General features: G+C 46.0%; 1 protein-coding gene across 3 annotated transcripts in view; it reads right to left on the reverse strand.

Annotated features, from left to right (window-relative positions):
* ABCA3 (ATP binding cassette subfamily A member 3) overlaps nucleotides 1–14,991 on the reverse strand; it is an 87,497-nt gene that overhangs the window by 16,136 nt on the left and 56,370 nt on the right. For all 3 annotated transcript variants that reach the window (XM_034430309.3, XM_034430310.3, XM_060692945.2), the window contains exons 11-19: nucleotides 14,109–14,255; nucleotides 12,353–12,482; nucleotides 10,237–10,391; nucleotides 9,314–9,469; nucleotides 7,654–7,864; nucleotides 6,407–6,557; nucleotides 5,723–5,821; nucleotides 4,869–5,061; nucleotides 1,865–2,168 (exon numbers count right to left, since the gene is read on the reverse strand). In XM_034430309.3, coding sequence (XP_034286200.2) covers nucleotides 1,865–2,168; nucleotides 4,869–5,061; nucleotides 5,723–5,821; nucleotides 6,407–6,557; nucleotides 7,654–7,864; nucleotides 9,314–9,469; nucleotides 10,237–10,391; nucleotides 12,353–12,482; nucleotides 14,109–14,255 — 1,546 coding nt within the window. The remainder of the gene's footprint in view (nucleotides 1–1,864; nucleotides 2,169–4,868; nucleotides 5,062–5,722; nucleotides 5,822–6,406; nucleotides 6,558–7,653; nucleotides 7,865–9,313; nucleotides 9,470–10,236; nucleotides 10,392–12,352; nucleotides 12,483–14,108; nucleotides 14,256–14,991) is intronic.

The raw sequence follows: 14,991 nt of genomic DNA on the forward strand, positions 1-14,991 counted from the left end.
TGAGCTGAAGAAGCTTCTTGCATGAGAAGCGAAACATCTTCCAAGAAAAACCAGAAAGTCCAGTTGCCTCTTGAAAAAATCACCTTTGGAACTTTGAAGGCTTACAGGGACGCGGTGTCTCAGTGGCTAAGACACTGAGCTTGTCGATTGAAAGGTTGGCAGTTCAGCGGTTCAAATCCCTAGTGCTGCATGACGGGGTGAGCTCCCGTTACTTGTCCCAGCTTCTGCCAACCTAGCAGTTCAAAAGCACGTAAAAAATGCACAAAGAAAAATAGGGACCACCTTTGGTGGGAAGGGAACAGCGTTCCTTGAGCCTTTGGTGTTGAGTCACGCCGGCCACATGACCATGGAGACATCTTCGGACAGCGCTGGCTCTTCGGCTTAGAAACGGAGATGAGCATCGCCCCCTGGAGTCGGGAACAACTAGCACATATGTGCGAAGGCAACCTTTACCCTTACCTGTCCTGTGGTTCCCAAGTCTAAGGAGTGGTGCTCATCCCCATTTCTTAGCTGAGGGAGCCACCGTTGACCAAAGATACTTCTGTGATCATACAGCCAACATGGTTAATTGCTGAAGCACATGGAATGCTGTTAACTTCCCACCAAAGTGGTACCTATTTATCTAGTTGCGTTTGCACGCTTACGAACTGCTAGATTGGTAGGCGCTGAGGCAAGAATGGGAGTTTACTTAGATTAGATTAGCAGAGTTGGAAGGGACCTTGTAGGTCATCTAGTCCAACCCCCCTCCCCCAAAGCAGGAGACCCTATACCATTTCCAACAAATGGCTGTCCAATCTCCCCTTGAAAGCCTCCAGTGATGAAGCTCCCACAACTTCCGAAGGCAACTTCTGTTCCATGGGTTGATTGTTCTGTCAGAAAATTTCTCCTTATTTCTAGGTTGAATCTCTCCTTGGTCAGTTTCCATCCATTATTCCTTGTCTGGCCTTCAGGTGCTTTGGAAAATAGCTTGACCCCCTCCTCTCTGTGACCCCCTTCAAATATTGGAAGACTGCTATCATGTCTCTCCTGGTCCTTCTCTTCAACTAGACTAGCTATGCCCAGTTCCTGCAACCGGTGTGGCGCTTGGGTCTCGAACTGCCCACCTTCTGAACGACAAGCCCAGCTGTTGTGGCCCCGCCCTCTGAGCCTGTCCCATCGGAGGAAGAAAGCTCCGAGCATGAGGAAGAGGAGTCAGCCAGGCCTCCCTCTCCAGGCCCCTCCCCTCTGGCACTGTCTCAGGTGCCGGCCGAGGGAGAGGAGATTAGCAGGGAGACAGTGGCTCGGATGAGAGTGAAGGAGAGATGTCATTCCTGGATACACGCCTCCGAAGGCGTGATAAACTATTGCAGTAGCTCAGGAGGCGTGCTAGGGATTAGAACTGAGTCACTGGAACACACCCTAGAGACTATATAATAGAGGGTGGTGGCCAGCGATCCCTGTGACGAACAAAAGTAAACCTTGGATAGTCACTAAAGCCTCGTCCGGAAACTGCTGAGAGGAATATTATTCTGATTGGACTTTTTGTACGCTAAGTATCTCATCTTTCTGTTTTGTGGAAATAAATGCACTTGGCAGACGGTGTGTAAATCGCTGCCAAGTTGGAGATAAAGACCTGGGTGTGTTCCAAAGTGTTTCCTTAACCCTCGGCTGGCTGTGTTTGTGTGTGTGTGAGGACGGGGACAGATCACCCAGCATCCTAACTGCTAGGCCACTGTGCCCCTTTTTCTTTTTAATGCAGCCTTACAATAAAGTTGAATTATCGGGTTGTGTTTTCTGTCTGGTCTACCTGGAAAGTCTTATGAGTACGAGGGACCCCCATCGTCTGAGTTCTGCTCAAGGAGGAAAGCTTCTGATTGCCACTGACCTACCACCTCCAACGGCTCCTGGCGTTGAGCACCAACCACATCCTTGTACTGCGCTGCCAGCCTCTCGCCCAGGCTGGAGCCTTGGGAGACGGAGAAAGGCACCGTGGTTTGTCCGTACGGCTTTAAAGTCAGCTTCAACAACGGAGAGTCTTGAGGTCCCGGGAAGGTCTTGGCGGCGATCAAGGCAAAAGCAGTGAAAATAAGAGGCACCAAAAACTGGGCTGCTACCATCTTCCAGTTGCGCCAGCTGTACACCGCCCTCTTCATGAACATGGCGTAGAACTGTTGGCAGCAGAGGTAGAACTGCAGGAGAGAGGGAAGGATAAGATTTACGCAGGTGAGTTTTCTGCACACACCTTTATTCCGGATAGTTAGAATCACCTAGAAGAGGGATCAGCAACCTGCGGCTCTGGAGCCACATGTGGCTCTTTCTTCCCTCTGCTGCGGCTCCCTGTCGCTCAAAATATGAGTCACAACCGCCAATGTGTGACACGCGCTGGCAGTTGATTTATTGAGCTTTTCAACTCCCAACCATGGATAAATCCAAGAAAAGAAAAGTTTCAGAAGAAAAGAAGAACGTTGAATTCAACTACATATGCTAGTTTTGTTTGTGGCCGCTCAACAAATGGTCAGGCACGGGAAGGGTTTTGTGGCTCCCGGTGTTTTCTTTTCTTTGGGAAACAGGTCCAAATGGTTCTTTGAGTGTTTAAGGTTGCTGACCCCTGACCTAGAATCAACAGCGTCTAGAGTTGCATTTGCGCAACACTGGAATAGCATAGAGATCCCTACAGAAGAGAATGTAATAAAAAAATATTAGAATGTGCAGAAATGAATAGACTAACATTTAAAATTAAAGACAAGGAAGACACTGAATACTTCTTAATATGGGGTTCGTTTTATCAGTGGTTAACGAGTAGAAACAGAAGTTAGATGTCTTTAAAAATACAAGAGAGTGACTAATTTTGTAAAAATGTTGTACCAAATATATAATTATGCACTACTGTCATTATATGTTTATTATTAATGTTATGATGAGGCATTACTGCTATTATATGATCATTACTATGAATGTTATGATGATGATGATTATTGCTCAAATTAACCGTACCCAGAGAATACATTGTTTATATAATTGAAATTTTTGCTCTTTTTATATTTAATAAAAATAAGAACATACATATATATATATATATAAAAATCACCTAGAAAAAGGTTCTGGGAGTCATAGTAGACTCCAAAGTGAGGCTGGAAGAATTTGATGTAAAATTAGGAAATGAATTCATGCACTTATTTCTTTTGCTCTACCCCAAAGTTACAAATACAGGTAGTCCTTGACTTATAGCCATTCTTTTAGTGACCAAAGTTACAATGGCACTGAAAAAAGAGACTTCTGGCTATTTTTCACACTTAACAACCGTTCCTCATGGTCATGTGATCAAAATTTGGATGTCACGTGATAACCTTTTTGTAACCTTCTGACAAGCAATGGGAAAGGTTGATTCACTTTACAACCGGGTTTCTAACTGCAGTGATTCATTTAACAACCGTGGCGGGAAAGGTTGTAAAACGGGGCGAAATTCACTCAACAACTGTCTTGCGTAGCAACTGGAATTTTGGGCTCAATTACAATCGGTAAATCAAGGACTACCTGTAATTTAGGCTGATAAAATTTAGCAGGTTTCAAGTCGGGGCTCCAGAAGGTATCAAAATTTGTAGGGTCCATGGAGAGCTTAAAGCAGGGGTGTTTAGATCTGGCCCGCAGGGCTGCCCTGGAAACAGCAAAGGACTGGCCCACGGTGACCCTGCCAGCAGAAACAGAGTTCAGGAGGATCATGTGTGACCCTCCTGAGCTCCGTTTTCCCTGACAGAGGGTTGCAGGAGGCCGTCGATGCAGGAAACGGAGCTTGGGAGCCTGTTTTTGCTGGCAGAGCGCTCGGGCCACCAAAGGTGCCCCCGACATAAATGACACCCGCCCTGGCCACGCCTCCCATGGCCACGCCTCCACGAGGTCAAACACAACCCTGATGCGGCCCTCAGTTTGACCCTCCGTGGCTTAAAGGCAACCCCCTTATTTTAAATCATGAGTTCTACTGCTGGCAGCAGAAAGCTTCCGTCCTTCTGATTGGTTCAAAATCCTGAACCATTCTCTGGATTCGCCCCTCAAAATTTGGACCACAATGAAAACACGGAGGCAGTCCTTGACTTACAACCAGTGGTGGAATTCAGCCAGTATGCACCACTTCGGGAGAACCGGTTGTTAACTTTTTGAGTAGTTTGGCAAACTGATTGTTGGAAGAAATCCTTAGAGTAGAGAACCGGTTGTTAAATTAATTGAATCCCACCATTGCTTACAACCGTTCTTTAGCGATTGTTCGAGCTTACAGCGGAACTGAATAATTTAATTTAATTTAATTTAATTTAATTTAATTTAATTTAATTTAATTTAATTTAATTTAATTTAATTTAATTTAATTTAATTTAATTTAATTTAATTTAATTTAATTTAATTTAATTTAATTTAATTTAATTTAATTAATTTAATTTATCAAATTTCTATGCAAATTTATCGAATTTTATTTCTAATAAAAGTGATTTGCAACTGGTCCTCGCACTTACAACCATTGCAGCAACCCCACAGTCGCAGGATCAAAATTCAAGTGTTTGGGCAACCGGCTTGTATTTACAATAGTTGCAGGGTCCTAGGATTTCATGATCACCGCTTACAATCTTCCCAGCTGCCTTCCGACAAGCCAAGTCACCGGGGGGGAAGTTGGATTCGTTTAACAATCTCATGGTTCATTTAACAACTGCCGTTTGACTGAACGAAAGGACATTAAATTGAATGTCAAAAAAAGAGACATTAAATTGGGTGCGCTCATTTAACAACCGCCACAGAAATTCTACTCCCAATTGTGGCTGTATGTTGAGGACTATCTGTGTTCTCTTTGTTTTCCCCCCCCACCAAAAAGGAACCCCACCACCAAGGTAGGAGTTAGGACCCACCCCTGTGTTCAGCTTAATGTTGGAGCAATCTTCGGTGATGAGTGCCCCGCTGTCATCGGTCGTGTTCGTCAGGCCACTCATGCTGCTGGAATCATCCATGGCCCAGTCGTTGGATCGCCGTTCGTGCTGGTACTGCAAAGCTGGCAGCTGGATGGCTTGGATGTCCATGCTGGAATCCACAAGCTTGCCAACTCTTCAAGAAAGAGACCCCATTCAGAATGTTACTTTCTCCCACTCCCCAGTTTCTCCCATTATACTCTCATAAGAAGAGAGATCTCATAAGAGGTGATCTCTTGAGAAGGCCAACCCATCTTCCAAGCTTATTTTCCAAGCTCATCTTCCAAGGTGACCTTCCAAGTTGACCTTCCAAACTCACCTTCCAAGCTCATCTTCCAAGCTGACCTTCCAAGCCCACCTTCCAAGTTGACCTTCCAAGCCCACCTTCCAAACTCACCTTCCAAGCTCATCTTCCAAGCTGACCTTCCAAGCCCACCTTCCAAGTTGACCTTCCAAGCCCATCTTCCAAACTCACCTTCCAAGCCCATCTTCCAAGCTCATCTTCCAAGCAGACCTTCCAAGCCCACCTTCCAAGCTGAATTTCCAAACTCACTTTCCAAGCCCACCTTCCAAGCTGACCTTCCAAACTGACCTTCCAAGCCCACCTTCCAAACTCACCTTCCAAGCTGACCTTCCAAGCCCACCTTCCAAGCAGACCTTCCAAGCTGACCTTCCAAGCCCATCTTCCAAGTTGACCTTCCAAGCTGACCTTCCAAGCCCACCTTCCAAGCTCCACTTTCAACTCATTTTTCAAGCTCATCTGCCAAATTCCTCTCCCAAGATCAACAAAGGGTTACCTAAGGAAGACCTCTTCCATTGTGGTAACTGAAGCTCCATAACTGGCAATGCCCAGTTCTTCCCGGCGTAACTCCAGCTCGGTGAACAGAGCCTCAAATCTGGAAGGAAAAAGTAAGTGAGGAGATTTGAATTCAGACACCACATTCATAGCAACATCCAGGTTGATTTTGAGAAGCCCATGGATAACTCCCTTGAGGTCAGCCAGAACCATCTTCATCAGAGGTGGGTTTCAGCAGGTACTGACCAGTTCTGGAGAACTGGAAGCGGAAATTTTGAGTAGTTCAGAGAACTGGTAAATACCACCTCTGACTGGCCCCGCCCCCATCTATTCTCTGCCTCCCAAGTCCCAGCTGATTGGGAGGAAATGGGGCTTTTGCAGTATCCTTCCCCTGCCACACCCACCAAGCTACACCCACAGAACCAGTAGCAAAAAATTTGGAAACCCACCACTGATCTTCATTTTTAAAGGGTAATTATAGCATTTTAATCAATACAGGAGGAGATATGCTGTGTCATAAACAATAGAACAATAAACATTCTCTTTGAACCAAGGTAGCATCCTTCAAGCCCATGTTCTCCAGGTGGATTGGCTCCAACTCCCATCACTTCCACTGAGACTTTGAGCCTTTGGCAAACTTGGACCCCACCTGTGCATTCCCCGTAGTTATTAAGGGTGAGATTACTTGTGCGTGCTCTCCTTGGGTAGGATGAAGGACAATTCTGCCCCCACGTTGCTCTCCAGAGAGGCGTTGGGGACATAATGATAGATGAGGTGGGAGATCTCTCCGAGGTTGCAGTAGGGCTCTTTCACCATCACCATGTGGTATCCAGCACCTGAAAAGGAAGAAGGATATTGCCTGATGAGCATTGGATGCTTTCTTGGGATCAAGAAGCCAAGAGGAACATACGTGGCAAATGTCAAGTTTGTAGGCTTTACGGTTCTGGAGATTTCGTGATTAATGCATGAGTGGTTTTCGCTTTTATACATATAGATTTGTCATGTTTATTTATTTATTTATTTATTTATTTTATTTTATTTTATTGAATTTGTATACCGCCCTACTCCCGAAGGACTCAGGGAGGTGAACAGCCATAGAATAAAACATATAGATACAAAATTTAAAATAAACTAAAACGAATTAAATAATTTGTCTGAACAAATTTAAAACCCCAATAATTTAAAACAAAATTTAAAATTCCCATTTAAAAAGGGGAAAGACTTAGGTCAGGCCAGCTTGATGAAATAGGAAAGTCTTGAGCGCGCGATGGAAGGTACGCAGATCTGGGATCCTCCGTATCTCCGGGGGGAGCTCGTTCCAGATAGTAGGTGCCCCCACAGAGAAGGCTCTCCCCCTGGGGCCGCCGGTCGACATTGTTTGGCCGACGGCACCCGGAGGAGCCCCTCTCTATGGGAGCGTACTGGCCGGTGGGAGGCTATTGGTGGTAGCAGGCGGTCCTGTAAATAAGCAGGTCCTAAGCCATGGAGCGCTCTAAAGGTGGTAACCAAAACCTTGAAGCGCACACAGAAGACCACAGGGAGCCAGTGCAGCTCGCGCAGGAGAGATGTTACATGGGAGCGCCATGTCGCTCCCGTCACCACCCGCGCGGCCGCACTCTGCGCCAGTTGGAGCCTCCAAGTGCTCCTCAAGGGGAGCCCCACGTAGAGAGCGTTACAATAGTCCAGATGGGAGGTGACGAGGGCATGAGTGACCGTGTGTAAGGAGTCCCGATCTAGAAAGGGACGCAACTGGCGGATCAGGCGAACCTGATGAAAAATCCTCCCGGTCACGGCCGTCAACTTCGTTTATGTAGTGTATATTGGAGGCGGTGAGCCTTTGAGAGCTGCATGCAATGAAATTTCATTATAATGTATGGTAATTCGTGTACATTCACAGTGACAATAACGTTATTCTAAATCTAATCTCCTTACCATATTTATGCTTGAGAAAGAGGGATGATCCACAACATTGGAGTTCCCCCTTGGCCATAATGGCGATGCGGTCGCCCAACAGGTCTGCCTCATCCATGAAATGGGTGGTGAGCAAGATAGTGCGAGTTCTGCGCTGCTGCTGAAGGAGCTCCCACGTGGCCCGCCGTGAAACGGGGTCCATGCCTGAGGTAGGTTCATCCAACATCACCACCTGCAGAGAACAGGGAGCTTTGTCAGAATATTCATGAACTGGAATGGAGACGTGGTACCAAGGTCAGCCAGTGAATAGGCATAGCAACTGGGTCGGCCAATGGGGACTGTTTGGAAACTGAAACTAGCCTGCTGAATTGAAACTGAAACTCATCTCTGCTGAACTCGGTGTGTGTTTGTACTTACAATCTCTCCTCTCTACCACGTTGGAAGAATCAGCCATTGGTATTGTATATTTATCTTCATGTGCTATATTGTATATAATGAGAAGTTAATGAATCCTGCTGAATCAGTTATCTGTGTGTGCTTTCTGGATGTGATTTCTGCAACAAACTCTGACAAGGTTGGCGTTGGGTTGAGAGTTGGTTGTAATCTGGTAGGCCCAGTGTGGCTGGAAGCCAGTTTTTCTCGGGTCTCGCGTGGAGAACTGGGGTAGTGTAATGGGAAAGAGGTGGTGGAGGTAATGGCACACTCAGAAGGAAGAGGGAGGGGTGGACACAATCTGAAGTAGTTTGATTTAGCAATTATTCCCCTTCTAGGGGAGAAAATGGCCTCTCTTGCCATCTGTCTCTATCATCCCGGGCTGCTTAAGGTCAGCTTATTGGAAGATGGCTATTCAACCGCACCATATGCATTATATCAAGGATGTGAATGATAACATTAAAAAAAAGAAGAACCAGAAAGATGCACTACTTTCTCAATTTGGTCATGTGGTAGATATTATCATGGCTTGAAGATAAGAGTACAATCCTTTATTATAAAAGAAGAAAGAAAGAAGGAAGAAAGAAGGAAGAAAAGACAGAAGGAAGGAAAGGAAGGAAGGAAGAAGAAAGGAAGGAAGGGAGGGAAGAAGAAAGGGAGGAAGGGAGGGAAGAAGGAAAGAAAGAAGGGGGGAGGAAAGAAGGGAGGAAGGAAAGAAGGAAAGAAAGAAGGAAGGAAGGAAAGAAGAAAGGAAAGAAGGGAGGAAGGGAGGGAGGGAGGAAGGAAGGAAGGAAAGAAAGAAAAAAGAAAGAAAGAAAGAAAGAAAGAAAAAAGAAAGAAAGAAAGAAAGAGAGAGAGAAAGAAAGAAAAAAGAAAAGAAAAGAAAAGAAAAGATGTAGGAACAGAAAGATTTAGGTTCAAGTCCCTTGTTAGTCACAGAGCTCAACTCAGTGTACTGACTCCCTCTTAGTCCTGTCTGGTGCACAGGGTTGTTGTAATATGGGCAAACTGTGGGGAGACCCATACACACGCTCCTTTCAACTTTCCCATGGAAGGACTTCATGGAAAAACAAGGGCTCCCACTCGAGATAGTGGAAAAAACCCAACCTCTCCACTCCATCTTCTACCGTTGGGAAAGCAAACAAGTGGTCCCCATCCACCCTGCAAGGCACCAAGTCCACTAGACTCTCTCCGAACCACCTGCGCAGGTGAACAAGGATGAGGAGGAAGGGACTTAGCAGAGCCGCACCTTGGAGTCCCCAATGAGAGCAATGGCAATGGAGAGCTTGCGTTTCATCCCTCCGGAAAGGGCCTTCGACAAAGTCCCATGTTTCTCTTGTAAGTTGAGGATGTGCAGGACATGGGCGATCTCCCCAGGGCATTTTTCAACAGGAAATCCTTTCAGCTGAGATGGACGAGAAAGAAAAAAAAAAGGGTATGAGGCAGGGGTGAAATCCAGCAGGTTCTGACAGGTTCTGGAGAACCGGTAGCGGAAATTTTGAGCAGTTCGGAGAACCGGCAAATACCACTTCTGGCTGGCCCCAGAGTGGGGAGGGAATGGAGATTTTGCAATATCCTTCCCCCAGGAGTGGGGAGGGAATGGACTATTTGCAGTATCCTTCCCCTGCCATGGCCAACAAGTCACGCCCACCAAGCCACACCATGCCCACCAAGCCACGCCCACAGAACCGGTAGTAAAAAAAATTGGATTTCACCTCTGGTATGAGGTCTCAACCTGACATTATGATTATACAGGGAGTCCTCGTTTTACAAGCGGGGGCTTAGTAACCGCTTGAAGTTACAATGGACCTGAAAAAAGGGGGAGTTATGACCTGGCTCCCTACTGCAGTCATGTGACTGCATGTCCAGCGCTCAACAACCAACTTGCATTTATGACCTTTTGAAGTATCCTTCCCCGTGGTGGGTTGCTCCTGGTTCGGACCGGTTCTATAGAACCGGTAGTAAAACCGGTGGGAGGCTCTGCCCACCCACCCTGACATCATCAAAATGCTTCTGCGCATGCTCGCTTCACTCGCTGTCTCCAGTACAATCATGACAGACCGTGAATAGCGGACAACCACACAACCTCTGAACTTTGCAACCAGGAAAACGGGTGGATCCCAGAAAGGCAAGAGTCTACAAAAGTTCAAGTCAACATTGACCAAAGTTTACCCCAGAGTAGAAGTACAGATGCTCTTCTACCGTCATGTGGTCAAAGAGGACATCGTGCTGAGGACACAGACCCAGGCTCTTCCGGATGAGAACCATGTCTTGAGAGATTTCGTAGCCATTGATGTACGCCTGTCCACTTGTTGGAGGGTACAATCCTAAGAAACAGCCAAGGAGAAAAAGGGGGACGCAGGTTAGGACAAAATATAACTCCAGGCAATGTAAGAACGGGCAGTCATAAACATCTGAATTATTTATAAATATAAATAATTTTGTCAATAAATTTAGAATAAGGAGATTTAAGAGACATTAGAATCATCATCATCATCATCTTTTAATGACCCCATAATTCCTGGCGGGGTGGAGTCTGGGGCAACTGAATGGAACTGAGTGTTTCCTGGCTGGATGCCCTTCCTGTTGCCAATGCAGAGTCTTGTTCAGCAGATATATTCTCAATGCGCCCACAGAGAGAAATATCTGCCTCTACCTAGGATCGAACTCTCACAGCCTCCTGATTGTGAGGTGAGTGCTCCACCTCTAAGCCACTGCACCACTTAAGGTCTCTGAGAATGAATGGGAAGAAATTAGCCACAATTGTTAAATCCCACATCTTCCAATAAATGAACTCTAAAGTTAACTAAATTAACATCCACAATCTCTTGCTTGGCTCTATCAGTGCAAACCCGCATTGAAACCAACCCAGAATATTAATCGGGTCTATTAATCAACGTTGCACAATTTCTAGTTGCTTTGTTCTTTGTAATTCCAACTAGAATATCTATGGAGATTCTCAGACATCATCATCGTCGTCGTCGTCGTCGTCGTCGTTATTATTATTATTATTATTATTATTATTATTATTATTATTATTATTATTATTATTATTATTATTATTGAATTTATATATGGTTATGGTTGTCCCAAAGGTGCTTTTTTTCAAAAGGCAACTGGACTTCCTTTGTTTTTTTCCTTGAAGATGTTTTGCTTTTCATTTAAGAAGCTTCTTCAGTTCACTGAAGAAACTTTTTGGATGAGAAGCGAAAAAAAGCACCTTTGGTCCAACTAGAATACATGATGGATTAATCTGAGAGTTTTAAAAACCTTCCTTAACATAACTAAAAAGGGACACAATTGCTCAGTGGCTAAAACGCTGAGCTTGTCGATCAAAAGGTCGGCAGTTCAGGATTCGAATCCCTAGTGCTGCGTAACAGGGTGAGCTCCCGTGACTTGTCCCAGCTTCTGCCAATCTAGCAGTTTGAAAGCAGGTAAAAAATGCAAGTAGAAAAATAGGGACCATCTTTGGTGGGAAGGGAACAGCGTTCTGTGCGCCTTTGCGTTGAGTCATGCCGGCCACATGACCACGGAGACGTCTTTGGACAGCGCTGGCTCTTCGGCTTTGAAACGGAGATGAGCACCGCCCCCTAGAGTCGGGAACGACTAGCACATATGTGCAAGGGGAACCTTTACCTTTATCTTTAAACGTAACTAAGCCGTGTTTTTCCTCCTCAGCAATAAACATAACAATAACATGTAAATTCTCCAAGACGTTGCTGCCTTTTCATGCTTGCTGCCCAATGGTAGATCTAACTCTGCTTCCAACCCTCCATTCAAGCGAAGGTTTTCGTAGAACTCTGTTTAAAAGATAGTGTCAGCGTTCCAGAAAACCCCCCAACTCCATGTAAAGACTCTGAAGCAAGCATTTTTCAAAGTTCTATTTACTAGGATAGGTAAACTGGCACATCTGGGAAAACCCGAATCTGAGAGGTCCGGGTTTTCCCTCAGTAAATCAAAACCCCCAAAACCATCCCCTCAGTCCTCAGTCGATCACATGCTCCAATCAACCGCCGTCCCATCTCGAGACCTCACTCCAACCACTCCTTCTCCAGATGCAGGATCACCCTGACCTTGACCGACAGGAAGGATGCTATTATGTCTAAAGACAATCCTACTAAATCTCCCCTCCTACTTTCCCACACATGAGAAGGTGGCAGCATGGAAGCTTCCGGCCTAATATGGCTTCCAAAGCTGACAGATAGTGCTTTCTTCTCTTCATACGGGACCTCAAGATCAGATGACGATATGGTCTGAGTTCCAGATCCAAGCTAGGTCGAAGCCTCACCTGTCAGCATGGACAAAGTGGTGGTTTTCCCAGCCCCGTTGTGTCCAAGAAGGACGGTGATTTGTCCTTCGTACATATTCAGAGTCAGGTCCTTCACAGCTTCTCTGGTTTTGTTTCCCACTTTGAACACCTGCAGGCGAGCAAGGAAAATTAGATTCTGTCAGCCCGCCTTGAGTCGCCATGGGCGAATAGACGGCAATATAAATTCAATAAATAAATACAAATAAATACAAATAAATAAAAAGGATGAAAACAGAGAGGTCCTATTTCTGCAACAGATTCAGCAAAAATGCCCTAGAGTAGTGATGATTAACCTTTTTGGTGCTGAGTGCCCAAAGTGCGTGTACGCGCATGCAAATGCACCCATGCGTATCCGAACCGCCAAAATGCAATGCGAGCGCCTCCACAAATGTGCCCTGCCTCCCGTACATGCGCCTGGCCCCCTGCACCCCTTTTTGGCTTCCAGGTTGGTGCAGGAGGCTTTCCAGTCCCAAAACAGCCCCATTTTGGGCCTGGAAAGCGTCCTGCACCAATCTGGAAGCCAAAATGGGGCACAGGGGAGCTGTGCAAAGCCTCCCCGTGCCCTGTTTTGGGCCTAGAAAGCCTCCTGCACCAGCCTGCACCTCCCTGTGCATGTGCCCTGCCCCCTGCGCATGTGCAGCAGAGACCCGAAAACCAGCTGGCTGGCAGGAGGTGCGCACGCATGCGCGGTGGAGCTGGGCTGAGGCGATGGCTGGTGTGCCATAGGTTCGCCATTACGGCCCTAGAGTATTCAAGTTTTGCTTAGAGTCAAATGACTGAAGGGACATAAAAATACTTATTGAACCTATTAAAGAGAATATTTGTAGCTCAGGGTTGAATTTTAAGGTCTTTGGCGCTCCCCGAGCCTGGTGGCTTTCTTACAGACATTTCACTACCCAACTAGGGAACATCATCAGTACTAGAGGGGAGGGGAGTTTCCTCTGTTTATACATAAGTGCCAATAGAAAAGACTATTGCCTGGACTTTTCGGTGTGTGAACCCCATTAGTTCACAAGAGGGAAATTGTTGTGGTCCGTCAGCAGCCTGTGGAGCTGGCAGCGGAGTCGGACAGCGATGAGGCTGAGGAAGAACATGGGCCAGTCCTGGAGGCTGGGGAAGGCCCGGACGAGGGCTCTGTGTCGGAGGCAGAGACGGGGCCAGGGCCATCTGTGAGCGATGCACGGACTCCGCAGCCTCCAGAGGCGAACAGCAGAGAGGCAGAGGAACAGGAGGAGCCTGTTCCTAGTGCACGCATGCAAAGAGCTGCCAGAAGGCAAGAGCAGCTGAAGCAAAAAGGGCAACTCGGGAGTAAGGCCTGGAGATGATTGGCCCCTCCCATAAGGCTTAAAAGAGCAGCAACGAGCTGTTGGATCCTTTGTAGAAAAGCAACGTTGATTCCAGTGCTTCTTGTCAGCATCTCTTGAACTTTGGGAGGGGAGGGGGGTGGTTTGCCAAGAAAAACCTTTTGGCCGGTTGCCAAAGACATCAAAGGGTGGTGATAAGGCCGACAGACTGTTTTATGAAGAATTTTGTTTTGGACTAAGCTGAGAATGAATTAATTCTCAACTGTTTTTAATAAAATAAGTTTGTTCAGGACTGAATTGCGTTTAGTAACCACTATTTGGGCCTCGGTCACAACAGAAATAAAGGGGTTTTTTTGTGACAAGGAGTCTCTTTCTTGTGTCTGCTAAAGCTGGGTCGGAACAGAGGGGAGCAACCAGCAGGAGAAGCTCACCTTGGAAAGGTGTTTGATTTTGATGCCCGACACCAAATCCGAAGGCTCCTCCTCTATGAATTGACTTTTCAAAGCTTTCTCTGGATCTTCCTCCTCTTCTTTCTCTTTTCCCAGAACGGTCTGGGGGCTCCCACACCAGTAAGAAGGCTGAAGAATCAAAGAGAATCCATCATTCCTTTCCAAAAAACTGACCCATGGAAGAAAATCAGAAGATCCTTTTAAAAGTATACATCAGAGGTGGGTTTCAGCAGGTTCTGACCAGTTCTGGAGAACCGGTAGTGGAAATTTTGAGTAGTTCGGAGAACCGGTAGTAAAAATTCTGACTGGCCCCATCCCCATCTATTCTCTGCCTCCCGAGTCCCAGCTGATTGGGAGGAAATGGGGATTTTGCAGTATCCTTCCCTGCCACGCCCAGCAAGCCACACCCACAGAACTGGTAGTAAAAAATTTTTGAAACCCACCAGTTCGCTTCCTCTCTGGAGGAAATGTCCATTGTGAGTGTCTTTTAAAAGACAGCAGACCAATCCACTTTTCCAAGAAGAAAGCCAAAAAGATGCTTGTCAAACACTGATATGCACAAATCCCAAATACTTTACATTATTGCAAAATGCATTTCTAATCTTAATAGTCTATTGATTGATTGTCTGTCTGCCATTAAGCTAGTGTTGACTTTTAGTGACCCTGTAGATAGTTTTTCTACAGGAAGATTTGTCCTCAACCTGGTTAATAATTTCTTACTGTTTATTTATTTATTTTGTCTGGCGAATTATAACGGTCTTTTATTGTATACGGGTAAAACCTGGGCACCTTAAATGCTCACAAGATTAACTCATATCAATGCTGACGAAGCGGCGGCTAAAATTGTAAAGTACCTTTTCCAACA

Source organism: Pantherophis guttatus, chromosome 14 (genome assembly GCF_059756535.1).
Source record: "Pantherophis guttatus breed Tessera chromosome 14, ASM5975653v1, whole genome shotgun sequence".
Lineage (NCBI taxonomy): Eukaryota > Metazoa > Chordata > Lepidosauria > Squamata > Colubridae > Pantherophis > Pantherophis guttatus.